We start from the raw sequence: 27,359 nt of genomic DNA, 5'->3' as shown, positions 1-27,359 counted from the left end.
TTAGAACATTTGAAAGAATACAAGTGATTATCTTCTTTTCAATAACCAGAGTTGCCAGCATTTATACAATCCCAAAGTGTGATTGTATGTTTGTGCCAGGGTGTCGCAAATATCAGACCATGGTCCTATCCACCACATACCTAGAGCTAGTGCGCATTTTAGATTGAAATATAACTATTTTACATGTCGCTCATTTGTTTTAATCAATCAAACTACCAAATTGGTCTAATTTACTATTCGTAGCTTCGGTCTTTTATGGTTGGATCGAAGGGGACGGGCCGCTTCGATCTATATCGGATGGTCCGTGCGCCGGCATTTGTATAGCTTCAGATATCTATAAACCCGCGATATAAAATCGAATAAATCCCCGTTTCTGGTCGCCACAATCATCAATAGGCTGGCGGTCTCAGATAGACATCTTGGTTAGGCACCGACGATTCAATTGCAATTGACAATGGCATTCAGGCGGTAGCCAGAAAGGGAAATAAAAGCTGAGAGGGGTTCCTGCTCAGGTGCTCGCTCATGTGCCCGCTCAAGTGCTCGACCTGAGAAAAGCCAGTAAACAAACCCTCATCCATCTCCCATCCCACACAACCGTGCAAATTCTGAGCAACATGGCAATGTTTCCAATTGAACTTCCTGTGAGTCTGATCCATCAAAACTGAAGCTCAGAATAGCAACTAACAAGAGCACCCACATAGTTCAGCGATGCTCCCGTCGAGCGTGGCGCGATTCTGAGTCCCCCAGGTACCAGAGTCTACCAAGTCTTCCTGGCAGTCTACCACCGAGGCGAGCTCTCTCTTGGCGAATACCGACGACGCCTAGGCTTCTCTGCTTACCACTGGGCCATCCTCCTCTTCGATGCACCAAACAACCGCTACTACGCCTTCGACGTGACTGACGGAGCCTCGCCCGACCCAGTGTACCGACGCGACCTCAACCCCGATTACCAATGGACCTACCGCGTCAAGAACAACGTTCACCCGGCCTCCTGCGACTCTCTCCTGATCCGCATGGCAATCGGCGAGGTCAACGATGGAGTCGGCCCCGACTCCATCAAGATCCTTCTTCGTTCTGTCCCCCTGCCCATTAAGGGGGCTGAGCCTGTCCAGAACTGCGTCACCTGGATCAAGGCCGCTATTCACAAGCTTCGCTTCCATGGCTACGCCAGCGACTTGTACAACGTTGACGCCACCGTTGACCGGGCCCTCGCTTATGCTGATCTCCGGATCATGGACCCCGTCAATTCGGTCTCTGTTATCGATCATCTCGGCAATGAGATGGTCCAGAATGTGTACCTGGAGTGAGAAGCCTGGAAGGCTTGAAGGCGAGGGTGGGATGCGCCTTGCTGTTGAATGTGCAAGCGCTGGGGCTCGCTGGAGTCCGGTTCGAGTCCGGCTCGAGTCTGTGGCCTGTGGCGCCTAAGCGGCGTCTAAGCGTCGCCGAAGCAGCGCTGGATGTCTCGTCCAGCCGTTGCTGAAGCGACGCTTAGGCGTTGCTTAGGCGTCACTTGACTATCACCTATTCGTCAGTTCTCACGAATGAATGTTTTTCTTCTACTTTAGTGCTCTGTAATCTGTATACCTATGGTATTCATGTTCACGTAGGACCTGGCTATGTAGATATAGATCGCTGTCACGTGCCATGACTGCCCTACATCAAAGGATAAACGGGTGTCTCCACAGGCACAAAGAGGCCAGAGATTGATCAAAGCGTCCATCTCGCCCTGAAAATTTGTTTCCCTGACTTTGGCCTTACCCACCTCGCTATCCTATTCCTTTTCCGGACATGTATGTGTTTTTTTGTTCTAGAATTCACGTGCCTACAAGCTGAAGATGATCAGAGCGCACAATCATAAATGATTAATTAAATAACTAACTAACAAAGCCCGAGCTATATCCGAGCGGCCGACAGCTCAGCTCGAATGGACCCTTAAACGAGAATCCCCATGGCAGCGAGGAACACGCTAAGCGACCTGCATGACGGACTAGAAGAAAAAAAAAGCCATGAGTCACGAGGCGAGGACCTCTAGTTAGCTAGTTACTCCGTACAAAATGTAGTGAATCCACACGGACCATTCCATCCGGCCAGCCCCGTGGCCATGTGCCGTATAGCCAGCAAACCTCGATCTAGCGGTGGACGAAGATCCATTCCGGCACCGGCAACGGAGTCCCGAGATCGAGTCACATGCGTCTTTTGCACGTGTCGATCACCCGTGAATGAAGGTGATAGCCGACGTGAGCAAAGCCAGAGAGCTCTAGCGTGAACTGGCGACGTGCATTGGGGAAGCATGTTATAGAAGGTGTGCACAGTGCACGATCCACCCCTGGGACGGAACTCGGATACGGAGTTTGCCTGGGCGGATGGAGTTTTGCCGAGGATCGGAGGAATTTGGTCGCCTCCAGCCTTGGAGGGGCTTGCGAGGGACATTACCTAATTAGGTGGGATAATTTTATGTTTATGCACTGGTTATTAATGGAGATTGTGTGCATAACTAAATTGTGAATTGGTTATTAAGATGAGATTATGTGCATACACACGTATGTTATGCATATCATTATCAGCCGCAAGATACACGTCACCTATTTTAGGCAGGTGGTTATCTAGACTTTGATTGGTGACTATTATATCAGGCCGTTGTACATGTAATGTGTTGTCGTCCACATCATCTCAACCATCTCAACCATATCAACTGCCTAGACAATTGGCAATCCACTTCTAATACACATCAAAGAATCATCTCTCGGCAATAAATAACAGATAAGAAATTGCCGAAGCCCAAGTCCTTGATGTCATACTCTGATACTCGTCAAGCACAGTGGATCTCGGAGAATCAACAAAAAGCCGAGGATCCGCTGTCGATTATTGGCGTTTCAATAAAAGTAAAAGTATGATGATGACTATTGTATTGATCTCCGATCCATCCCCACAACATAGACCTTGAATTGAATTGTTCTGGCCTGTGGCTGGATCGACCTGTTGACCTCACCATTTCCTAATTGGGTAATTTTCAGAGTAGATTGATATTGATGGAAAATCGAGAAAAGATTGCATGATATGGTAGCCTAAGACATAAGAGCAGCCTAGAGTTAAAATGAAACAATCAGGCCAGATCAATATGTATTGGGATCTTCGTATTCGGCTAGTCCGTAGGGCTATATCAAGTGGAGATTAAAAGGGTAAGCTCTGCGAGCGAACCACCAGGCCAGGTGGCATTTGAGTGCTTATGTCATCAGAAAGCCGCATCCGTGGATTCGGATCTTGGCTCGGTGATATCCGCATGGATCTTACCTAAGCCGCCAAGATCGTCGCCTGCCTGGACAAGCCCAAGGCTGCCATCTGAAAAACAGGGCCTTACCTTGGCAGGGTTGGAGTCTGTGCGATACGCCAAACACGCTATGAGGGCCAAGTATGCTGGACGGAGTAAGGAATGTACATTGTGCCTGTATCGCGAGGCGAGAAACACCTAATCTCACCCCCTCCTTGCAGGGCGCAGTGTGAGCAGATTTCGTGTGGGGACCAATGAGATGCGCCAATTCTTGCCCATCATTAGTCAGAACCTCCTGTGTGTTCCCCACAGCCCTACTCCGTACTCCGTACCTCCTCGGACATGGATTCCTGGTCAATCACGAATTCCTGGGGAATGCCTCCATCCTGCCAAGGCTGGGCACATGTCGTACTCGTCTAGGGGGACAGAACACAGGCGAGGGGTAGTGTTGCATAACACAGGATACGCATACGGAGCAATGTGGCTTGGCTTCCAAGGTTCCAAGAGCCTCCATGCTAGATAGGATGTTGACACGTCGCGGGGTCAAAGCAATTGTCAGCAATTGTCAGATCGTATCGAAGATGATATGATTTGGCGTGCTAGGATTAGAAATCGAATGCTCTGTAATACAAATATGAGTTCCAAGGATCATGGGAACCTTGTTGTTATATCAGTAATCAACAGAGTACCTGGTAAACTAGGTCGCAGAGGTACATATAACCTGAATAGGAAATAATGGAATTAGGAATTAGGAATTAGGAATTAAGGAAAAGAATTCAAATCAAATAAACGGCAGACGTGCGACCGAAACTCCGATCGGTTTTTTCATCCTCCGATGCGGACCAGAACGGCGTATTGGCCATCCGAGTGCCGCTTTAGATGACTCACTGTATTAACTTTCGTAGTTAATTAGATTTGAATTGAATTATAAGCACGGAATACTAATCAATATTTACTGTCAATATCTAAAGTATACGTACAAAGTGTAACGTAGCGGTGAGGATCTAGAAATCCCAGGGAACCTTGGAAGCGACCAGTGCATTACTCATTTACTCGGGCTCGGCGTATACCTTTTCTCCATTTATTTCCGGTGGATCTCTCGTCATCCGTAAAGTCCGTTTCGGGTCGATCGGGTCGATCGGACTAAAAAAAAATAAAAGAAAAAAAGAAAACGCTGCCTTGTCAGATTAAATATAAACCTCTTGTCCAGGTGTTTCTGATATCTGAGATTCCCTTTTTAAACCCGCTACACTATCGATCTGGTCCCCCTTGGAAATCACAACTCGACCTGTCTATACTTTCATGTATACCGAATCCAATCTAACACCGACTTTCTCCCTTATATCACACCGCCTCAAAACGATCCACTGTGACTGGATGACGCCTAATTGAGTCACCACCAAAGAGTCATACCCAATATCCCTGAAAAAGCTCGTCTGGCCCACCATGGACTCTTCTTCTACCTCCAAATCCCCCAGCCCATCCTCCGAATCCTCACCCTACTTCGATTCTCTCCTCCGTCGCCGTCAAGATAAGAAAATGAGCATCACTCAAACATACTACCTCGCTCACACCGCCCGGAAGAAGCTCACCCGTGAAGCTTCCCGGGCGGACCACGACCTGCGTCTGCTTGTCGGCCACGCCAACCTCCTCGACTCACTAATGTACGATCTCGCCGACGCTGAGCGTGAACAAGAACGCTGGTTCAACCAGACCGTCAACGGAGCCACCAAGGCTTCTGCCCCTGCTCCTTCCTCTCGGCAACATGTCCAGTGGGCCTCGACCGTGGTCGAAGAGCCCGAGGAGGACTGGGATCCGGAGGATGCGTCCGATGTGGACTCTGAACTCAGCGACGACTCCGACTACGACGAGTCCGAGTTCATCATCAACACTCCTCCCCGCCGCCGCGCCCCATCGCCCGTGGCTCACTTCGAGGACCTCCTAGAGGAGGATGACGACGACGATGACACAGACTCAGACTTTGAGTACGACGAAGCAGATGATTCGGACGAGCTGAGCTTGACTCGCTCGTCATCCCGACAGTCACCACCCGAGCTCCTCGTTGACTTGGATGGAGACTCCGAGGACGAGGCGACGCCGCCTTCCCCGCTCCAGCCGACGCTGGAGTCGTTTCATGAAAAGGAGCCTACTACTACGGCTATTACCTTGGCGAATTCCGATCAACCCCATCTCTTTGAGCAGGGGGGGTATTTTGGTGCACAAGAGCAGACCATCATCGAGGCTTATTGAATAAGCTCGATCCCTCATATATCCACTCCGTTACGACCCCGACTTATACCTCTCATCTCTACCCCTCTCTCTGCCTTGTGTACCATCATCCAGCGATACATACGTGATACCCTGATGCTTTCTATGACGATACTTTTTGGAGCGAATTTATAATTGACATCTCATCTATTTTCTATTTTCTGGCGTTTTCTGTCGGTCGCGTTTTGGCGAATCTCCATCTTTGGACATCTCATTGTATGTCACATGGACATTTATTATATTTTTCTTACATCCCCAGCTATCTGTGATAGTGGCCCAACCTCCAGCTCTCCCTGGAAAGGTCGAGACTGCATTGGATCGTTGAAACACGGGGGAAGCCATTGTGAGCCCAACCAATGTACACACAAACCAAGTGTCTTCACTTCCCCCACAAAAAAAAAAAAAATAATCCAATAAAAATTCCAAAATCCTCAACATTTTCCACGTACCAGTTCCACGTACTCCCTTAATCTCCATATTGCGTACCTTCGTCGTAGCACAGCAAATCCCCAAAACCGGCAGAATCGCGCATGTGACCACGTCGATCCACGCCCCGAGCGCGCCGAATCCGTTTCCAGCCAAATAGAAGTGGCAGCCGGCCAGCACGCCATGATCTTCACCGCCGGATAAGAGAGATAGATCAGAGCCAAGACGTGAGATCATCGCGGCTAGGTCGGCATAGGGCGCTGCGACAGGTTGCTAGTCAGCTGAAGGATTTTACTAGCTCATTATTCAGGCCATGTTCTCCACGGGAGTGGGTTACGAAGGGGCTGGGTCTTGTCTCGTTTTTTTTTTCCATCGCTTCTTTTTGCTTCGAATGGGTCCCTTGGCTTTGTTAGAGGTAAGGCAGGGGGAGTCAGATTGGGCTAGTGGGTGGGAATCTTGAGGCTGGGGGTGTTTCGGGTATGCTCCGCTGTTGGGCGCTTTTATTGGTTGGGCGCTCAATAGATCTTCTTCCCCTATCTGGCAGCACTTTCCGTTATCTGGCAGTTTAGGTGCTGGTAAGACCCTGAGATTGAAATTAGTCAGCTTTCGTATCCGGACCTTGGAAGTCTACGGGTGGCGGGAATGGGGTATATCACGTATGGAGTATGATTGCTATGGAATTTACTTAATATAGTAGGTTGGTCCTTTATCTTCATGCCCTAACAGATCTGGTCTTTGTACGGAGCACGGCAAATTAGATTGATACCATTGTAGTTCGGATTATTTAGATCATTCAGCTACATATATTGCTCACTTCAACTCTGAACTTTATCATGCTTCCCAATGATATAACGAACCATTGGTCTTTGTTTGTGTTGCGTCCATCCTTCTCATGTGAAACAACCTTAGCTTTGAAGAAAAAAGAAAGGAAAAGGTTCATGGCACGCTCATCATGTCACAAGAGTCAAAACCCCCAGAAATCATCTCCAATCGTAAAACAGCTGAGAATCATACAGATTGTTAAAGCTGCCGCGATTGAGAATTTCCCTTTATAAACACGTGGACAAGTTTTCTTCAAGCTCTACTCGACAGCTGAGGCTTTGGAAAGAAATACTGGGCACTAAATATCGCCTCTTTGGCATCCCCACGTAGTTAACACAAATGAAGCTTCAGTCATTATAGGGTTATGTCAATCACCGGACCCGTGGACACGTGCCTGTGTGGACCCAAGCTGGCATTACATAAGCACAATGAAGCTCGCGGGCAGGGCTCCCGCTATCGATAAATGATCACCGCCCTGAACCGCCCTGACGGTTGACCCCTCGCTGCATCCGTCATTCCGCGCGAGCACGATGACTCGTGATGATCAACCTTCCTAATTTATATTGCAAGAACTCCAAAACATGATCCCAAAACCCTGCTTGGTCCTGTGGAACCCCCAACAACCGCGCGGCCGCTGATACGTACTGGTCTTTCGTCATTTACGTCAACACACGACCCACGCAAACCAATAGACAGACCTATTATACCCCTGTTCCTTTACATCACCAAAGATCAACTTCCTGATGTCTGCGCCAACTTCTCCTACAGTCTCATCTGAGTCTGTAGAGCGACCTGAACTCGGAGATCATACGATCTCAGCTGGGTCTGGTCACACCCGTGGCCTCTCTAGTGAGGATAAGCCCAAGAACCAACGGAGATCGATCCAGTTTAGCATTGCAGAGGCTCAGTTGCCTAGTCGCCCGTCGAGCTTCAAGGAGAAGCGACTGTCATACGGGGATACCCCGTCGAGGGAACTATTGGAGGAAAAGGAACGCGAACATAAAGCTGCCCAATTGAATCGAGGGCCGTCTCCACCGCCACCGAAGTATGCTCCCCTCAAAGACACTGAAATGGCCTGTACTAATGTATGGCAGAACCTACGAGCGAGGCGTCTCTTTTGACACGTTCGACAATTTCGATGCGACCGACTTCTCCCTCACATTAAACTACAAACACAAAGGCTACCAGTGCACGCGTCGTAGCAGGACCTTTTTGTGCGGAACGGACCAGAACGACTACTCCGAGTTCGCCCTCGAATGGCTCATTGACGAGCTGGTGGATGACGGCGACGAGATCGTCTGTCTTCGGGCGGTGGAGAAGGACTCGAGCATAGCCAGCGACGCTGGAATCGAAGAGCGAAAGTACCGCGAAGAGGCCGAGAAGCTATTTGAGCAGGTGATTCGGAAGAACAGCCAGAATGAGAAGGCCATCAGTTTGGTCCTGGAACTTGCCGTGGGCAAGGTTGAGAGCATCCTCCAACGCATGGTAAGCTTCCAAGAACCCCGTTGTTGCCTCCTAACAATCTAACAATCTCTAGATCCGCATATACGAGCCTGCAATGCTTGTCGTCGGTACACGAGGACGCAACTTGAAAGGAGTGCACAGTCTGCTCCCAGGCTCCGTCTCCAAATACTGTCTCCAGCAATCCCCCATCCCGGTGATAGTCGTTCGGCCTTCAACGAAGCGCGAAAAGAAGAAGAAAAAGCGCCGTGCAGACCCAACACGACGCAGCTACAACCATATCCTGGAAATGAGCGAACAGCGCGGCAGTCAGATATTCGGCGCCAGTGCTAGCAACGATAGCAGCACTTCGAAGCTGCCAGACGAGGAGGCAGCAGTGGCAGAGGCACTCGGACTCCCTGCATCATACTCGAATACGGCCTCGCGCAGTTCTTTGTCGGTCTCAGACCGTAGTAGCGTTAGCCACGATGACTCCGACTCAACTTATCCTATTCGGAACTCTCTGGATGCAGTGGTTATGGCGAGTCCGGGTGTTGCAAGTTCAGCAGATAGCTCCCAGGAGAGCGTCATTGCTGGCAGTAGTGCCCAGCCATCTCCTTTGCTAGAGAGCACCGTGGCCTCACCTACTCCATCCGATCAACTCGAGTCTCCTGTGCCAGACCCCGCTCCCGAGGCTGATAAGCCAGAGGAGGATGAGCCTTCCGATTCAAGCAAGAACCCCGTGTCAATCCCGATGATTGAAGTGTCAGAGAACAACGATGAAGACGACAACAAGAAGGGATCTGAATCCTGACAGCATTGCTTGCTCCGCGGCGGCTCTTTATCCCCATTTCTCCCATTTCGCTCGTGTTGGCGCCATACATTACATCATCGCGCTTTCTCAGATACCCACGATGCATACGAACCATCCCTTGCTACTTCTAGCGCCTCTCTCTCGAACAGAATAATGAACGTCAGGAACCACGTCGGCTCGCGACGGGACTGACAGTTATACCTCAGCTCAATACCCTCATCACTTATGGTTTTTAAGATATGTTCCGACCTGGTTAGACAGGGCACATGTTCTGGCCATGTGGATTTCTCTCCCTCTTGTGCCTACAGCCTGAATTCGCTAAATGGATGCATAGACATTGATTGCTTAATCCCATAGATGTGCAGATTTCTTGTAAACTACCTGTGTACTCGTAGTCAATATTCATACTTTACACTTTGTTCACTGTGGATATTCTATTCTTTGCGGATGATTCTTCTTCTTATCCTTCTACAATACCAACATGGGAGTATTGTTGATAAAGACATAAAGACACCAACAACATAAGCGGCCGACTATTCTCATCGTAGTATACCCAAGTAAGTATAGGCACCGATCCATGCTATATTGTTTGTTGAAAATTCCAAGTCTATAGTCACGTCTAATACAGAACTCTACGAGTAGCTCAATAGTCATAAAGGAAGAGATTAGAAAGAGCCAGAAGGCGAAGCATTCATTCAATTACACTAAAGTTGAGTGGAGCTCCGGGTATTGGGAAAAAAGGACGAGGACAAGGACAAGCAAAGTGCAAGAGCAAATAACAAGAGCGAAGAGAATATGCAAAGCACAAGAAAGGAGGAAGAGGAAAAGAGAGCAACACAGCAACCCCTTCATCACTGTCATCATCAATCTCTTGTCAGTTCCCACCCCTACGCGAGTTGCATATGGGGAACAAAAGAAAGACAAGAATTATGAAATAGAAGTGATTGAGCAAGTCCAATTGCAAAGCAAAGTCCTACTCTCAAGCACAGCCCCACGGACCACACCCATCTCTCGATTCAATGGAAAGAAAAGAAGGAGGAAGCAAGAATAAGAAACAAGAATAAGAATTGAAAAAGATGTCAAGATTGTACACTATGAATTGGGTCTCTTTTTCGAAAGAAGTTCAAAAAAGTAAAAACCGGCCGTGATAAAGCGTGAAAAAACAAGTCCTAGGGGATAACCGACCAGTCGGAAAATGCAAAGCGAGGACTGTGACCGATTAAGAACAAAGGCGCATGGCTTCCCTCACGGGGAAAGAACAAGATGGACATGACGAAAATGAGGAAATCTTTTTGTGAACCAAGAAAATGGAAAGCGTTGATCATTAACTCCTAAGGACTCTCTATGCTGTGGATTCTCCGTCCTTGACAGACGGGGTTTTTGAGGGACGACGCTCCGCTGCCGCGGGCTGCGACTTAGTGAGCATCGGGGATGCAGGGTTTGACGGTGGCGAGGTAGCCATGTTATCCCGATCTTCAAGGGCAGCAAGCGCACTGGAAAGGGTATTAGCATGAGGATTTTTGCAGGGAAGGGTTAGGGGTTGCATACCTGAAAGCATTCATAGAAGAGTTGTCTTCCTTCTTGCTGCCGCTAGTGCCGTTGCGGCTGCTGGCAGCGCTGTCGTCACTACCACGGACCAGGCTACCACCGGGACCGAGGTTCTTGCGGCCGCTGTTGGTACGCGAGCCGAGTAGGCTGGATGGACCGAATGACATAGGCTGGTTGGTGTTGCGAGTCGAACGCAGGCGGCGGAGATCGTCGGTGCCAACCTTGCTAGAGGCATAATCGGGAGGAGGGGCTTGGTTTCCGTATCCGAAACCGCGGGCGTCACCGCGACCCATGGGGATGCGGCCACCGCCTCCACGGTTGCTGGACTGGCGCTGGCGCTCAGCTTCAGCAGCTTGCTGGGCACGGGCAGCCTGTTTCAAGAGTTAGCGAGAGACATTGGAACATAGCAATAAAGGTTACTTACAGCCTCACGGATCTCAACAATGGTCTGAGGACCCTTATCGGCATCCTTAGAGTTCCAGCGTGCGGCACGCAGATCAATAATATCCTAAGAACCATGTTAGTCTTCTATTTCCCCCTCATAAGACGAAGAGATAGAGATAAACTTACTAGAAGCATGAAACGAAGACGGCTGGGCAGATTAGGTGTCTCAACCATCAGGTTGATACGAGTAAAGTAGGCGTCCATCATGGCAGGACCCTTCTCAGAGGCATCGAGGCTGGCACCGATGGTGCGCAGCAGACTGGTCAAACTCTCGACCTCGGCTTCATCGGGAATACCCTCATAGTCCACAAGCTTCTTAACACACTCGTGCATGATACGCTCTGTAAGCATGCCAAGCTTGTAAAGTTCACCAATGAACTTGACGAGACCAAGACCACGACGCTTAGCGGCGGCAGCGATGTAGTATTCTTCAGACATCATTGCAACCTGTGGTCGGTTATTAGTATACGGGAAAAATAACGTTGAGATGTAGAACGACATACCTCTTCAGTAGTGCCCTCAGGCTTGTTAGGCAGGTTAGTCTTCCAGCCACGCTCGAACTCTTCTTGGCAGCGGTTGAGCAGGTACTTGCGGAACAAACTTCCACCAGCAACGACTGTGCCATTTCTGTCACGAATGTTCTCATCCTTAATTTCTGGGCTCATGCTCTCCAGCATGCTCTTACAGAACTTGGCGTACATGGGAGCCCAGTGAGCCTCATCAGTAGCCTTCTCAAATGTGAGTTGGATGACCTGGCGCAGGGTGCGGCCGTCGGACTCATCCTTGGACTGGGAAACAATCTCGAGGATCTGACCAGAGATACGGTCAAACTTCTCCGGGGTCATCTTGTTAAGAGCAGCCTTGACCTTGCGCTGCACGACATCCGGTGCCAAGTAGCCGTCACCACCAGGGGCGGGACCAGCGCCAGCGTTTTGGCCAACACTGCGAGGCTTCCAGCCAGTCGCGGTGGTTTGAATAGCCTTCAGATCCATGCCAGCGGTAAGAGGCATCGATTTGTTTTGTGCCTCATCCTGTCGGCCGCCGTGCTTATTCTTATTCTGTCGGCTGTCGTTGCGGGGACCCTTGCTTGAGTTGCCACGAGGAGGAACACCGGCAGAGTTTTGGCGAATGTTTCCAATAGCCATGCTACCAGGACCGCCGCCCCGTCCAAATGGAAAGGCGGACGCGCTGCGGCCGGTCAGTGATCCGCTGCCCATAGCGGGCATCTGGCCAGGTCGGCCTGTGTTGAAGTTGCCCATGACGGGGAAGGTAGTAGGACCCATGGTGCCGTTGCGAGAGGGACCGCGGCTACCTAAGCCAGGAGTGCGGGCAGACTGGGATCCAGATGGGTCACCGACTGTGTCCCGCAGACGGGCGTCCCAGTCTAAGGAAATCTTGTCCTTAAAGGCGGCCTGGAATTGCAGCAGGAAGTCCCGGTCGTAGTGGAACTTGCGGCCTTCGGGCGCAGCAGCGTTCATAGCGGCGCTGGGAGGGGTGATGGACGAGGGGTAAGTGATCTTGCTGAGGTCTTTCAGGAACTTGGCATTCTGCAAAGACTTCATGCCTGCGGTTGCTTGCAGGGGCTCGGTGGGCTTGGGGGTATCAAGCTTGAGACCAACGGGCTTCTTAGGAATAGCACTGGCAGGCTTGGCTGGCGGACCCATGTCGGACGAAACAGGAGTGGCAGCACCGCTGTCGGCAGGCGTAGAAGACTCAGTGGCAGTGTAGCCACCCTTCTTGAGCGAGGCAAACGCATCCTTGGCGTCTTCCTTGGCGGCCGCTTCACCACCGACACGGGCGGCGTTCTCGCGGGCAACCTCGCGAGCCTCGGCCTCAGCTTCGGCCTTCTTCATGTTGGCCTCGTAGTTCTCAAGTTCCTCACGCTCCTTGCGTTCGGCTTCTTCCTTTTTAGCTTGCTTTGCGCGGTTGTAGTCTTCCTCAGCGGCGCGCTCCTTGGCTTCAATCTCGGCCATTTCACGCTCGATGGCATCAAAGTCGATCTCATCATCATCCGCAGGGGCAGGGGCAGGGGCAGGAGCAGGAGCAGGAGCAGGAGCAGGAGCCTTCTTGGGCTCTTCAGCAGGGGCAGCAGCCTTTGATTCTGTAGCAGCCTCCACCTTCTTGGGTTCCTCGACGGGAGCGGCCTTATCTTTAATGCTAAGATCTTCAATAGCAGCCCGGGCAGATTCAGTATCATCCTTCTTGGCAGCAGCCGGCGCAGCTTCAGCGGTCTTGCGAGAAGCCTCATCAGCCAGACGCTGCTTTTGAGCAGCTTCGTCCTGCTGGATCTTCAGGCGAACGGCATCCTTCAACTCTTGCTTCTTCTCTTCATCGGTCTTCACCTTGTTCTCGGTACGAGTGTGCTCAGACGCGCTGCCAGTGCGAGGAGGGGGGGTGGATGTAGGAGGAGTGAGCTTCACGGGCGAAGGGGTGGCACGAGCAGGGGAGGCGGGGTTCTTTTCGAAGGTCTTGACTGAGCCACTGTTAGGGTCCTTGATGATGATTGGGCTCTTCTTCGCCGAGGGAATAATGAAGTGAGGCTTGGGAGCGGGGCTGTTGGATGCGCGGCTGCCAGTGTGGGTGTGGCCGGCGACAGCAGGGCCAGTGGCTGCCGGTCCCTGACCGAGGCTCGAACCTGGACGATCAGTAGATACTTGAGAGGGGGTACGCGAAAGTGGCGTCGCCTGAGGCATGGGGTTAGGGAACTGTTGTCCCATGTACTGAGGATTGTAGGGCATGCCGGCAGTACGAGGTTGGGGGGACGGGGGTCCCATGTAGTAACCACCATTCGGGTTGTAGTAACCAGCGTAGTTGGGATCGTATGTGTTGGGGAATGACTGTTGAAATTTGACCAATGTTAGAATCTGTTCGAACTGGCCACTTTCAGGCGCAAGGTCCACGGGGCACTCGGGAGAGTATGTAGGGTTGTCTTTGCGCCTCCAAGAGCTGGAAAGGTTCCTTTGGGGACGACGCCAGGGGTCCTGGGAAGAACGAGAAGGGGGGGATCTCACAGCTTGGGGGCCCATGTGTTGACCGTAACCATACGGTTGCTGAGGCATCTGGGGGTGTGCCATCGGAACCTGGTTCATCTGGGGAGTGGTAGGGTTAACATTGGCCAAGGCAGGGCTGCGGTTGGCTTGGTGAGGCGAGTTCGGGTAGGGGGCCAAAGGACGGCCCTGGTTCGAGCCGTGAAACTGGGGACCCATGTTAGGACCGCCTCGCGGCTGATTGGGGGTCTGTCGGAAACCGGGGTTAGGGGAGTAGGGCATCTGCTGTCCCTGGTAGCCGGGCTGGGAGTATCCGCGACCGCGACCGCCTTGGTAGCTTGAGCGGTTGCCCATGTGGTTGCTCATATCGCTGTGGGTGGATTGGGAGGACTCGCGACGCAAGTGCTGAGCACCGTGTGCCTGTGAAATCGAACACATCTATGTGAGCAAAACCAGGTCGAAAACACGAAAACAAGGACTTGAAAAGGTCGCGCACGGGTGGTGTCACGCTGTGTACACCGGGATCACTCAAGAGGGAAGGAGCAGAGGCACTTACGTTAGCATCAGCCGATTCTCCGAAGCTACCGAAGTTGGGCACATTTCCTTGTGCCTGGTAAGTCGATGGAGGTGGGCGGCCGCCGCTGGATGCGGGCTGGGGAATAGGCGAGGGAGAAGTCTGAGGAGACGTAATCCGCGGGTTTGTGGAAGGAGCACCAAGTCCAGCTTGCTGGTTGGAGGCGGGCACAGCGGGAGCACCCATGTTGGGAGAACTCTGCTGGAATCCGAACTGAAGGCTGTTGGGCCGACTGGCCGGGCCACCGCCGTTGGGCATGTAGCCGGAGGTCCCGCTCGAGGTGATGGTCACAGATGGCTTGCGAGAGTGGTCCCCGGAGGAAGCAGCCGAAGCAGAGGGGGCTCCATTGACGATGGTCACGCCAGAAGAGGCAGACTGTTGAGATTGCTTTTGCATGGGTTTGCCGTTCACAGATACGGAGCTCGACTGCCCATGTTGCGCTGAACCGCCCACGGTGACGGGTACGGCGGTTGAGTCCGTCGCGGACTTCTTAGTTGCGTTGGCGTAAGATCTGGCTGGCGCCTGGGCAGCCAGGGGGGTAGAGGATGCGGGCTGGGTCGAAGCGACGGGAGTAGCGGTGCTTTGTCCTTGGTTGCCCGACTGAGGAGGGTTCGAGCTCATTAGACAGGTTGTACGTCTAAACGCGCGGAGAGGGCGAAAAGGGCGATGGAGGCAGGTGAGAGAGAGAAAAAAAGACGAGGTGATGTCAGTACGCGGAGGCGTAACAAGGCCACATCCAAACCTAGCTGCAGGTTGTTAAAGGGATGAAACTTGATTTGAAATAAGGAAAGCGAGTTTCCAGTGACACAGAAGACCAGGTACGCAGCAAGAGCAGCGTTTTGGTCGACAGTGTTATGTGTTAAAGGGTTATTTCAAAGGGTAGAAGGTTGGTGGGAGGGAAAAAATTCACGGGAAAAAAATATTCGGGTTTGTGGAAAACGAAAGGGCAGAACGAGAGTGCGTCCCGGCTCGACCAACGTACCTTTGGATGTGAATGTGTTTTATGGGATGGATTCTCGTGAGAATCTCTAGAAAAAAGGTCTTGATGAAATGTTCAAAAGAAAAGTGAGAGCAATGTGGAAAAGGTCGAGAATAACGTCTACAACGCCACCCACATGTTACAAAGAGATCTACATGGGTTAGTACATGAGTATAGATAGTATCTACACGGCCTCAACGCATATCATATGGGCTATAGGGTTCAATACTAGACATGACTCTTCTCGTGAATGACTCTGGGTGTTTCTTTCTTCCTCTGGACCCTCTACATGCCCCCATCTGCCCCATCTGCCCCATTTGCCACTATTGACCCATCCTATATCTACATCGACGAAGTACATCTACATCGAACTATACAAGGTACTTTAGATACATAACGGACTATGCTCTGTATATCTCGCAGATCCTATTAGATCTCCTATCTTATTCCTATGCACCCCTGACTCAACACACCAAGCATAGGGATATATCAAATACTTCCCCGTCTCCCCGTCCCCGTCCTTGCAGTGCATCTGCGTGAACTCTTCCATGCAAGGCTATTCCTCCGACCGGAGGGATTCGGCTTGACATCCTCGGCTGTTCTTAGTGGTATTTGAGCTTTCGATTCAAGTTTCAATTCAACTATTTTTTTAGCAAGGCAGAAAACAACCCGGAAACATCTATCATGTCTCCCATCCCTATCTCTCAGCAAGAGCAAAGTGTTCAAGTTCTATTTTGGTTTTCTTATTCTATCTGGACCCCTGTTGAAAAGCGGGACATTCTCCGCGGTCAGACTCTCAAGATCGGTCGTGCCCGGTTGTGCGCGATCGGGCAATCTCATCGACAGCCCGTGCAGCGAAGTCAGTACCAGATGAGCCCGAGGAATCTTGCTCGTTGCCGAACCAACCAGATGTCCATCCACTAGTCTTTTGTTCCGGGCGACTTCCTAGATCCGCATCAACAACCTCGAAGGAGTTTTCGCTGCGATTCTTGCGCAACGGCACGCCATAGGCAAGGTCATCAGCCTCGAGCCCACCACGAGGAGTGCTCTGCTCCTCTTGTGTTAGAGTTGACCGAAGGTAATCTAGCACCTCTCGCTGCGAGGAAATAAATTGAGCCTTCTCGGTTCCAGACATAGACTGCAGCTGGCGCTGGAGGAGAGTGCCACTGGCGGAAAGCTCCTCGTCCCGCACTTCCCGAGACTTGCCAGTGGTAACTGAGCCCACAGCCGCACTGAAAAGAGAGTACCAATCAGTTGTGTTGGCGGGCGCCCCAGCTCCTCCTGCGACGGGGATGTTGAACCGCGATAGTAGCGACTGCGCGTAGGAAGCGGCACCTGGCTGAGGGGGTGTCGGGCGCTGCGGAGGTAGACCCAGGACCCTCTGCCGGACAAAGTCGATGGCCTTGTAGAAGTATTGAAGACCCAGTGCCTTGGCCCGCTCATGGGTGCGGCCGATCATCTCTTCGATCCCCCGCTCATGGTGTGTCAAGAACGGATCCACGTAGTCTTGGTACAGTAAGCGAGCCCCTTGCGTCTGGGGAAGAACGAGATAAGACATGAAACCGAGGCGGATCCAGCTGTAGAATGGGAACCTAGATAATTGAGTCATTAGCTTGTGATCTTGAGCCGGAGCGGGGTTGAACTATACCATCCGATGATAAAAAATGTCCAGGATTCAGCCAGCAGAATGACTGAGAGCACCACCCAGTACATCAGCCATGGTGCGAGTTGCGAGGGGTCAGAGGAACGGAGAGCCTTGTAGGAAGCAAAGACGGGGAAGAGGATCGTGATGACCGAGCTATCAGATAGCTATGCGTTAGCTTACGGATCTCTTCTTTCCGAGGTATATGCTTTGAACTTACGACAATAAGTCCGCAAAGATTCCAAACATGATGAAGCCTGGGTGAATTGAAGATGTGAAAAAAGAAAGTCACTGGGGATATTTAAGTCTTCAGCCCCGCTGATCTGAGACTAACGCCTGAAGTCGGACAAAAAAGAGAAGAATAAGGCAACAAAGATAATTTAGGGTATCCGATGCTTGAAAGCAGAATCAAAGAAGAATAACTATAACTATAACTATATTAATAGTACGCGCAAATCACTTCACGATAACTCCATGACAGACGTGACCGCTTGCATTTCCCCAAGAATCAACGGATGTGTGTTGACGTCACGCGAAACACTTTTTGCTTTTGAGGTGCCATAATAATTCAGTCATTCATGTGTTTTGAGACAATATATATCTTGCCATATTTGAGGGCTTTTTAAGACTCCAAGACTTAGGTGCATACGCTACACGAGGGACAAGCCCGAGGCACAAGCAACGAGTGGCCCAATCACCCGAGATGCCTTAGTTCCTACGTGTTATGGCCCGTTCCTCTTTCTCTTCCAGGATTTCCTGTTTCGCTAGAACCTTTGCTTCTACTCCATCTTATACACACCGTTGTTAAATTCGTGAATCCTCTTTTCCCCGCCCGTTCAACTAGGACCTCGGAAACTCAAACTATGTGTATCGCATTAATCTCAACTTCCCACCCGAAATACTCGTTGATCATAATCAACAACAGAGATGTAAGTATTGCCACTCTAAGCGGTGAACCACAAGCTTACCATATATAGGAATTCCTCCATCGTCCAACATCTTCGCCAGGCTGGTGGCTAAGGCCATCCTCACATGTCCTCGGCTCACGAGACCTAGCCCGACCTACACAAGGCACTTGGATGGGGGTCACCAGGCAGGGAAAGGTGGCAGTTCTTACCAACTACCGTGAGGACTCCACCAGCGCAGCCATCGGAATCTACAGCCGGGGCGCCATCGTCAACAACTGGTTGATCGGGTCCACCGACAAGCGGGATGATACCGAAGAGTTTGTGCAAAGCATCGTGGCCAACCCAGAAGTAAGACAGGTGGGGGGTTTCAGTCTGGTGTGTGGACGTATCAACGAGCCCTTGGCCATTGTCTCCAACCGTTCCACATACATGGATCAGATCACTTGGGTGGCAACGGAGAAGAACCAGACACGTGGGCTCAGCAACACAAGCTTTGATGACAGATCCTGGCCCAAGATTATTAATGGAGAGCAGTTGATGGAGGCTGCTATTAATGAGCATGTGCAAAAGGGAGACGCGGAGGACGAGGATGCATTGATTGATCGTCTGCTGCAGGTCCTCAGCACTGATCGCCTGCCACGACTGCCAGAGAAGGAGGCCACAATTGAGACATACATTCAACATCTGCACAAGACCATCTTCGTTCCGCGCATCGGTACTCCAAATGATCCTGATCAAGATGCAGAGGATATCGCTGCAGCGCAGGTACAGGATGAGATCTACACCCCGGCAAATGGGGCCCCGAACCAGAGTTTTACCTGTGGATCATACGGGACACAGAAACAAACTGTTCTCCTGGCACGACCGGATGGACGGGTGCGATATTTTGAAAGGACGCTGTATGACAATGACGCGAAGCCTGTGCCGATCGGTCAAGGTGATTATTCATTTGAATTTAACATCACAGAGTAGCTTCGTCTATGCTTGGGGACATGCTTAGACCTCATAACTCATCGGTAATCACTTAACTCATTAACTAATGGATGCAATCCGAGCCTACCATTTCACGTGACAAGCCACCTGTAGCCATCCAATCAAAGCCTGTAGGATACTTTGACAAAATAAGTAGGCGGTAGCTTTTTGCCCAAAATGGAGGTTATATTGAACTTTAAGGATATCTATTCGCCCTTCGGGGCATATGGTCAAATGAAAATATACAGAGAAGATTAGCATGGCCCCTGCACTAAGGATGACACGCTCAATCAAAGAGAAGCTACCTATTTTTTTTTCTTTTACAGATCCTTTATTAGGGCTACAGGGTGCGCGCGTTTCTACCATTCTCTCGTAGAATTACGCTTTTGGGAAGTCACGTGCCCACGTGTTGGTGTTCGAATCCCATGTAACGCGAACATTTCGAATCGTAGGGCTCCTCTTGATAGCCTCTGACTTTGTACCCTCTCGTTTCATAGGAGAGGGAAAAAAAGATAGCAGTCAAATAGAGCATTAAAGATCAATACATTGTCCCTGCCTTTTTATACATTGACTACTTTATATGTTGTTTCTACTGACATATTTGGGACCCTTTTTTGCCTGAGATACGTGCACGGAGATGAAATGGTACAATTCACTCGATTTCTATCAATTGGATCGAAGTATGAAACGTTCTCGACGATCGATCTCATCTTAACATGTACAGTTGGTTTTCGCCAAGGGTACCCCTTATATACTGCCGGCACTGCTGGTCACAAAAGAGCATAACTCCTGTAACTTTCCTGATGAATTAGAAAATAAATTGGAACATCAGGTCTAATTTATTTGCATCCAAGTCTAAACCATAAGAGATTAGAGGCGGCTGCAAAGTACGGTTGAAAAGCTAGTTATAGTACTACGTGACGACGGTTATATTAGCATCGACAGGAGTGAGCAGACAACACAACATACAACATACAACACCAACATATCTTGTCCGGGTAGTCGTGTCCGCGACTACCGAAATGTGGATAGTCTCGCTTCGATATGTGAGCTTCGCTTCTTAGCCTCTCCGCTAAGGAGCTTCCGGGCAAATTATACCGGGGATCTCAGGGTCAACCCAAATTACCACATGGTGTCTGTTTCATCTTGAGGCAGCCCTCATTTTATCCGGCGCCTTATTTTCCGCCACTACGCTCAAGGCGGGTTAGCTAATCCGGAAGTGTATCAGAACTGTCTCGTTTTAATTGCACTCTCTTTCGAGGGGGAGACGAGTCTAAGCGAAATGGAAGCCGATCCGACTTTGCGCCCTTTAGTGATCCCGCCTCCACATACTCCGTGCAATCCTATGCGGTTAGGCGTTGCCTGCCAATTCCCGACAGATTGGGTTGATTATGGATAACATCGAAATGCCTTATGGATCGCTCCTGGTCCCTTGTGCTCGAACTAGTGGCTTCTGAGAAATTATCCGGCCACTTTGGTGGAGAGACCCGCCGTTCAGAACAGACATCTCCTGCAGCCCTCAGGGTTAGCGCTTCCGGTATCACGGTCTAATTAAGCCGAAGAATGAATCCACTCTAGAATGCCTGTTAGTATCTTTGTACACAAAGCGCCATTTGACGCCCCCGAGCAGGTTATGGCTATATAACAGACGACCCCCACGAGTTTCACCCTTGCTTCGTGCAGTACATTCATTATCTTTCATTCAAGCTTCAAGACTGGTCTCTTGATTTTCATTCTTTTACTTCTATTCACATTCTTTACCGTCAAACTCGACACTCACTCTCTTTTACATTTCCCAACCTACAATGAAGTTCACTAACATTGTCCTGGCTGCCAGCGCCGCAACTGTGGCCTGCGCATACCCCCGAACAAGAGACGTTGTTCCTACCAGGCAGAGCGCTAATATCAAGAAGCGCGCCAATGGATTCACTTGGGTCGGCGTGAACGAGTCCGGTGCTGAATTTGCCTCGGGCAGCATCCCCGGTACTCTGAACACAGACTACACCTGGCCCAAGACTGATCAGATTCAGATCCTGCGAGATGCGGGCATGAACATCTTCCGTGTGCCCTTCTTGATGGAGCGCCTGGTGCCATCCAGCATGACCGGCACCGCGGATGCTACTTACCTGGCCGCTCTTAAGACTGTACGTGATGTCTGTCGTAGTTGATTCTCTTCCAGATCTAACAGTTCTATTATGTAGACTGTCCAGTTCATTACCGACAGCGGTGCCTATGCCATCATTGACCCCCACAACTACGGAAGATAGTAAGTGTATAAAACTAGAACCCACCGTGATGTATGATACTAATTGCTCATTTACAGCTCTGGCAATATCATCACCTCGACCTCTGATTTCGGCGCCTTCTGGAAGACCGTTGCTGCTGAGTTCGCCACTAACGAGAAGGTCATCTTCGATACCAGTAAGTCACCTAGAGGCACCCATACCATGGTAATAATCCACTAATATCATTTAGACAACGAGTACCACGGCCTTGATCAGACTCTCGTTCTGGACCTGAACCAGGCCGCTATTAACGCTATCCGTGCCGCTGGTGCCACCAGCCAGTACATCTTCGTTGAAGGTAACGCATGGAGCGGCGCCTATTCCTGGGTCGCCACCAACGACAACCTGAAGGCCCTTACCGACTCCGCGGACAAGATCGTCTACGAGATGCACCAGTACCTGGACAGCGACAGCTCCGGTACCTCCGAGACCTGTGTCAGCACCACCATCGGTAAGGAGCGTCTCGAGTCCGCCACCACCTGGTTGCAGGACAACAACAAGAAGGGCTTCATCGGCGAGTTCGCCGGTGGCGTCAACAGCGACTGCGAGACTGCCGTCGAGGGCATGCTCTCCTACATGTCCGACAACAGCGACGTCTGGGTCGGCGCCTCGTGGTGGTCTGCCGGTCCCTGGTGGGGATCTTACATGTACAACTTGGAGCCCAGCAATGGCCCTGCTTACGCGACTTACCTGCCCATCCTCGAGAAGTACTTCGTGGACGGCACTGCCTCAGCCGTGACCTCCTCGTCTTCCTCTTCTTCATCCACCTCCACCACCGCTGCCCAGACATCCTCTACTAAGACCGCCGCTCAGACATCCGCTACTACCACTGCGCAGACATCTACATCCACCAAGAACGCCGTTCAGACATCCACCACCACCGCTGCCCAGACGTCCAGCACCACTACCGCTGCCGCCCAGGTCCCCACCTCGGTGACCTCGTCTTCCTCGACCACCACAGCTCCCGCAGCGTCAGCTCCCACGACCACCACCACGGTTGTCGTCCCGTCCACCCTCGTCACCCTCACCTCCACCGTGACCTCGACCACCACCGCCGCCACCTCCACCACGACCGCTACGGCATATGCTCAGGTACCTACCAGCGGCTCCTCTACTGTGAACATTGCTAAGCACTATTACCAGTGCGGTGGCATCAACTGGACCGGCGCCACTGCTTGCGAGAGCGGCACCACTTGCGTCAAGCAGAACCCTTACTATTCCCAGTGTCTTTAAGGGATGATCTCGTGTGGATCAAGCCAAAAGGGGAGATTTTTTGACTGGTGGTTTGGTGTAAGCGTTTTCTTGCGGGGTTGACTGTTATTCATACTCCATGTATTTTATTACATTACTTTCTTCTCGATTTACTTCGATCTTATTATCTAAATTCAATTCTGATGTGTTGAAATACTGTGTGTGTTCTTCCTATACCTAGGTATAGAACCTGCTTTACTTGCGGTCAGTGCTAAGATCAACCTTGCATCTGATTTGATGAACTTCCCAGTGCCAATTGTTTCCTCATATTACACGCAACAGGAAACACAATTCAAAATAATAAGAACTATATTCATACCTAGGCAAATATGTCATTCTCGTCATATAGGCACAAACCGCTCAGAGTGACTCAGCCAGTGTGGAAGAGATATATACAAATTTTCAAGCCGATCTCAGTCTTAGCCGGCAAAACCCAACTAGACCAAATAACCGCAGAAAGAAAACACAAGCACCATCAACCATCCCTAGAAACGAAGAAAAGAAAAATACCATAGGGACAGATAAAAAGGCAACGAACCAACATCCCCTCAAGCATCCTCAGCCTGGTGCAAGCGCACAGTAACCAGATCAGCAGGCGCACTAGTCAAAGTAAGACCATAGCGAATCTTCTGATCGGGATAAACATTCTCAATACGATCAAAGCGCTGCAAAAGCCTCACAATAACATACCCAGCCTCAGTCAGCGCAAACTGCTGCCCAATACAGATCCGCGGCCCACCATTGAACGGGATATACTCCCACCCAGGCCGGCGGCTTACCCAGCGATCAGGCTTGAACTCGTCGGCGTCAGGGCCCCACAGGTCCTTACGGCGCTGCATAACATGCGTCGAGTAGATCACCGACTGGCCCTTGCGGATGTACACGGGGTCCTGGCCGTTCGGACCGCCGCCGCGCGGGATGGTCGTGTCGCGGACTGCGTTGCGGCGGTTGAAGGGGACGACGGGGTACAGGCGTAGCACTTCGTTCATCACGTGCTGCAGGTACTGGCAGGATTTCAGGTTGGCGAAGGTGATGTTCTGGGGGTTGGAGTAGGTGCCGAAGTTGGAGATGATGGTTTCGCGGAGTTTGGAGAAGACCTCTGGGTGGTGGGCTAGCATGAGGGTTGTCCAGCTTAGGAGGGAGGCGGTTGTGTCGCGGCCGGCAAGGAGGATGTTAAGGAGTTGGGAGCGGAGCTCGATTGGATCGCGGGTTACTTCTAGGAGGGCTTCGAGGAAGACGTAGGAGGATTTCTCGGGCGAGGCGTTCTTTTCGGCTTGGGAGGCTGCCAGGGCGTTTGAGACGACTTTGTCGACGAAGGAGTGCACTTGCTTGTCGGAGAACCTGGTTTCTTTGTTCTCGGCGAGGAAGGCAAGTTTCTCGAAGCGGCTTCGCTGCGCGCAGACCCATTGGGACTTGTCGAAGTAGCTGGCGAAGGAGTCTTCGGGTCTGTTCAGGCCGTTTAGAGCGCCGAGCTGGCTCTCGACACTTTCGCCGAATAGGAATTCTGTGGCGGAGTCGATGGTCAGGCGGAAGAAGATAGTCTGGATGTCGGTAGCGGCGGTCCATCCGTTGTCCGCGACGGACAGAGCCTGCATGGCCTTTTGCACATGCTCCTCTTCCAAGTCCAATTGACTGATCTGCTCGCGGGTGAACTGAGGTCGAAGTAGGCTACGGGATCGGCTCCATTCCTCTCCATCGGCGGTGAACTATAGACAGTCAATACGGGTTGCAGATAGGATAAATGAGGTACAGCAGGTACTCACAATACCACTTCCCAGTAGCGGATGCAAGCTAATTCGACGGACAGAACCAAGCTCGAAGTCCTTGAACTGTGTAGCCAGAACAGCCTGGATGTTCTTAGGGTCGATAGTAAAGATGTGGGTGCGACCGAGGTTGCAGATGGAGAATGTAGTGACATCGCGTTTCTCCTGATCACTAATGATCTTGACCCGCTCCTCGGACAACTGAGGTACTACTTTGGCCTTGTCTGCTACCAGGGACTGTTTCAGGTTATCGATTCCAAAAGGATCTTTAGACGGGAACATTGGCACACTGCCACAACCCAAGCTCTTAGCATGTCGTGAGTGCTGCCATGAGTTGAATACCATGCGGATGACCTGCAGCACAACGGCTGCGGCCGCAAAGCCCAAGACAAACGACAGAGCCATGGCCTTGGTTTGAAAGAAATTTTCAGAGGTGTTCCAGGCAGAAATCAAGTGGTTTTATAATAATCCCACGGCCTCGGGTCGAAGCATAAATGAGGAAAACCCTCCGGGGCAAGAATAAGACATGATCGTCACAAAGCTAAAGGTCAAGAGCCAATCGCAGTTGTGGTGGATGTCATTTTCGATCGCCACGCTGACAATTTCAGCACGATCTGGATCTCGGAGCTGCTACCTGTGTCTTTGGTCCTTGTAGTCACCGTGTTATTCTCCACTGTTACCGGAAAGGCCCTAAGGAAAATCCGCGGATTTCAGGTTCCTCTGGAGTCTGACTGTATCACCGGACGTTATGCGGTCCGGGAGAAGCGATGGAGGTCTGTGTGTCGAAATAAAATAACGGGTTTCCGTGTGACGTCGACGACGTGCACAACTCGAGATAATTTCATAACATCCCTGTAGATGATGTGCATAGCCTTAGGGTACTTTGCACTCTGTCGGAGATGGGCAAACAAATATCTGCAAGGCTGGTGGAGAACCCCTGTGGGCGCATTAGCGTTGGCTTAAGGCCGAGGTTATTCCCGAGGATGAGTGATCAATTAATTGCAATCAACGTCAACCTCCAGGCTGGATCCAGGGTTTGGATATCGGTCCTCTCTGATCATCTGGACAATTCGACTGCGAGATATATTCCAAATCAAAACTATAGGCACCCGTGATGGACACGCTATCGTCAAGATCCTACCTGGAACTGTCACAAGAACAGGAAACTCCAACAAACACCAGGTCTAGCCGGCTAAGACCCCGAACGAAAGCAGCCCAACCACCGAAGATTCCCGACCAAGCGACGGATAAAATCTCGGCTGGTCCGGATCGTCCCGTGCGGAAGAGAGGCCGGCCGCGATCACAGGCCAAAGACGCCACTGCTATTGAGGTAGATCCAATGGGCCTGCGATAGAGACACCGTTGACCAGCTCCACAGGAACGCCGTCTGCAGATCCGACGGGCACAACGCACCTATCGTCTCAAAAAGGAGACTACCATCCAGACTCTCAGATCTCGCGTCAATGCACTAGAGCAGACACTAGAGAATGTATCAAATCTCCTAGGCGGAGCCCACCACGAGGCAGTCGATCGCCTCAACGAAGAACCGACACTCCAGCCAAGCGTGGACTATCTCGCTCGCACACGAGAACTCATTCTAGCAGAAATAAACAAGACCCGACAGACATCCGAAAACGACAATGATCTCCAACTCCAGCAAACTAACGCTCCATCAAGAGACAAGGCCATATTCGGCTACGAACTATCTTATACACGTCCCCAGAAGAGCCCCGGCACCCCCTCTTCATACCCAGCATACAACCGAGCCCGCTCCCCATCCCCACTAATAAACCGCATCCTCCCAACAGCAACAATCTACACATACAGCCACCAAGAATCCAACCTCTCCCGCCGCCTGCACAGATTCAGCTTGGAGCACACTTACCGCTGGCTAACAGACCCGCGCACCGAGCCCGCGTTGCTAAGCCGCGTTTTCGGGCTCGTGCCCTGCATCCACGACATGGCCGGCATCCGCCGCCATTACCGACGCACGGTGCAATCCGAGATCGGGAGCGTGCTGGAATTCGCCAAGATGCCGTTCTACACGCTCGGCGGCGCGGGGAAGCACTTCCCGCGCAGGGACGGGGATGGGAACCCCGTCGACCCGGAGAATAGCCGGAGACCTGGGAAAATCCTGCGGCGGATGGTGCGGATTTTGCAGCGGGGCGGGATCCAGGATTGGGATGAGGATTGGAGTGGGGAGAGGGAGCCTGTTGCTGTTGCTTTGGAGGGAGGGGTGGTGCAGATGAGTGAGGAGGAGAGGATTCGCTCGTTGGATCTGGACGGGGAGTGGTTTGATTGCCATGATGTGCAGGGTTATTTAGAGCATCGGGGTGTAGTGCTTGATGGGTCGGCATTGAGGCTCAGTGTTCCGGAGAGTCTGGTTGGGGCTTTGTATGGCTTTTCGCCGGATCGGTCGACTGTTTCCAGTCTCTATGCTTCGCCTGGGATCTCTCCTGGTAATATGGAGTCAGTATCCTCGACCTCGTCGTCGTATACTCTGGACATTGAGTGTTTCTTTGACTGTGAGTTACCCGATATGTTTGCTGTGTCTTTTCAATATCACTGACACGAACCCAGTACTTCTCGCAAACCTCCGAATCCTCGGCCGCGCACCGGGTTTCCGAGTATCGGACGTCGATGCGGCATTGCGATCAGCGGTCTCCCGTCGCCCCTTTACCTAGCCAACACACGGACTAACAAGCGACCCATCCTTCCATGGATATAACGACTACACCACGAGCCATGACCAGAACGATCATCTACATATACCAAAATCAAATCGAACCGTAAATCTGAAATTGAACTCCATAACTGGCATTGTTCTGGGGTATAGCGTAGAAAGATCCAGTAGAGCGCAAAAAAAAAGGGGGGGGGGGGGGGGGGGAATAAAAAAAAAAATAAAAAAAAAAACGAAAAAAAAAAAAAAAACACCCCCCGCCCACCCCCATAGACCCACCAAACAACC

At 51.2% G+C, this 27,359-nt stretch overlaps 9 protein-coding genes across 9 annotated transcripts; 6 read left to right on the top strand and 3 right to left on the bottom strand.

The window, feature by feature from the left end:
• Positions 1-614: 614 nt before the first annotated feature.
• On the top strand, positions 615-1,307 carry LCP9604111_7107 (uncharacterized protein; the record flags this gene model as incomplete). The annotated part of the gene is made up of 2 exons (XM_039075103.1): positions 615-641; positions 702-1,307. 2 exons carry the CDS (start codon positions 615-617, stop codon positions 1,305-1,307), a joined length of 633 nt encoding a protein of 210 aa, XP_038926805.1.
• Positions 1,308-4,714: 3,407 nt separating this feature from the next.
• On the top strand, positions 4,715-5,518 carry LCP9604111_7106 (uncharacterized protein; the record flags this gene model as incomplete). Its single annotated transcript, XM_039075102.1, has 1 exon — positions 4,715-5,518. The coding sequence occupies one exon, from the start codon at positions 4,715-4,717 to the stop codon at positions 5,516-5,518; it is 804 nt and encodes a 267-aa protein (XP_038926804.1).
• Positions 5,519-7,527: 2,009 nt separating this feature from the next.
• On the top strand, positions 7,528-9,038 carry LCP9604111_7105 (universal stress protein; the record flags this gene model as incomplete). Its single annotated transcript, XM_039075101.1, has 3 exons — positions 7,528-7,829; positions 7,879-8,269; positions 8,322-9,038. The coding sequence occupies 3 exons, from the start codon at positions 7,528-7,530 to the stop codon at positions 9,036-9,038; spliced, it is 1,410 nt and encodes a 469-aa protein (XP_038926803.1).
• A 1,342-nt stretch (positions 9,039-10,380) lies between these two features.
• On the bottom strand, positions 10,381-15,212 carry LCP9604111_7104 (putative eukaryotic translation initiation factor subunit eIF-4F; the record flags this gene model as incomplete). Its single annotated transcript, XM_039075100.1, has 7 exons — positions 10,381-10,531; positions 10,587-10,957; positions 11,011-11,094; positions 11,157-11,477; positions 11,534-13,867; positions 14,042-14,437; positions 14,574-15,212. The coding sequence occupies 7 exons, from the start codon at positions 15,210-15,212 to the stop codon at positions 10,381-10,383; spliced, it is 4,296 nt and encodes a 1,431-aa protein (XP_038926802.1).
• Positions 15,213-16,366: 1,154 nt separating this feature from the next.
• LCP9604111_7103 (HVA22/TB2/DP1 family protein) lies at positions 16,367-17,461 on the bottom strand (the record flags this gene model as incomplete). Its single annotated transcript, XM_039075099.1, has 3 exons — positions 16,367-17,162; positions 17,219-17,368; positions 17,433-17,461. The coding sequence occupies 3 exons, from the start codon at positions 17,459-17,461 to the stop codon at positions 16,367-16,369; spliced, it is 975 nt and encodes a 324-aa protein (XP_038926801.1).
• Positions 17,462-18,075: 614 nt separating this feature from the next.
• Positions 18,076-19,092, top strand: LCP9604111_7102 (NRDE family protein; the record flags this gene model as incomplete). Its single annotated transcript, XM_039075098.1, has 2 exons — positions 18,076-18,141; positions 18,190-19,092. 2 exons carry the CDS (start codon positions 18,076-18,078, stop codon positions 19,090-19,092), a joined length of 969 nt encoding a protein of 322 aa, XP_038926800.1.
• A 1,805-nt stretch (positions 19,093-20,897) lies between these two features.
• On the top strand, positions 20,898-22,610 carry egl3 (putative extracellular endoglucanase/cellulase; the record flags this gene model as incomplete). The annotated part of the gene is made up of 4 exons (XM_039075097.1): positions 20,898-21,236; positions 21,294-21,358; positions 21,416-21,513; positions 21,568-22,610. 4 exons carry the CDS (start codon positions 20,898-20,900, stop codon positions 22,608-22,610), a joined length of 1,545 nt encoding a protein of 514 aa, XP_038926799.1.
• Positions 22,611-23,176: 566 nt separating this feature from the next.
• Positions 23,177-24,796, bottom strand: LCP9604111_7100 (cytochrome P450; the record flags this gene model as incomplete). The annotated part of the gene is made up of 2 exons (XM_039075096.1): positions 23,177-24,334; positions 24,392-24,796. The coding sequence occupies 2 exons, from the start codon at positions 24,794-24,796 to the stop codon at positions 23,177-23,179; spliced, it is 1,563 nt and encodes a 520-aa protein (XP_038926798.1).
• A 709-nt stretch (positions 24,797-25,505) lies between these two features.
• On the top strand, positions 25,506-27,075 carry LCP9604111_7099 (bZIP transcription factor; the record flags this gene model as incomplete). Its single annotated transcript, XM_039075093.1, has 3 exons — positions 25,506-25,721; positions 25,770-26,916; positions 26,972-27,075. The coding sequence occupies 3 exons, from the start codon at positions 25,506-25,508 to the stop codon at positions 27,073-27,075; spliced, it is 1,467 nt and encodes a 488-aa protein (XP_038926797.1).
• Between the last annotated feature and the right edge of the window lie 284 nt (positions 27,076-27,359).

Source organism: Penicillium roqueforti (assembly GCF_015533775.1).
Source record: "Penicillium roqueforti strain LCP96 04111 chromosome Unknown scaffold_21, whole genome shotgun sequence".
Lineage (NCBI taxonomy): Eukaryota > Fungi > Ascomycota > Eurotiomycetes > Eurotiales > Aspergillaceae > Penicillium > Penicillium roqueforti.
This window is presented reverse-complemented; position numbering and strand designations above follow the sequence as displayed.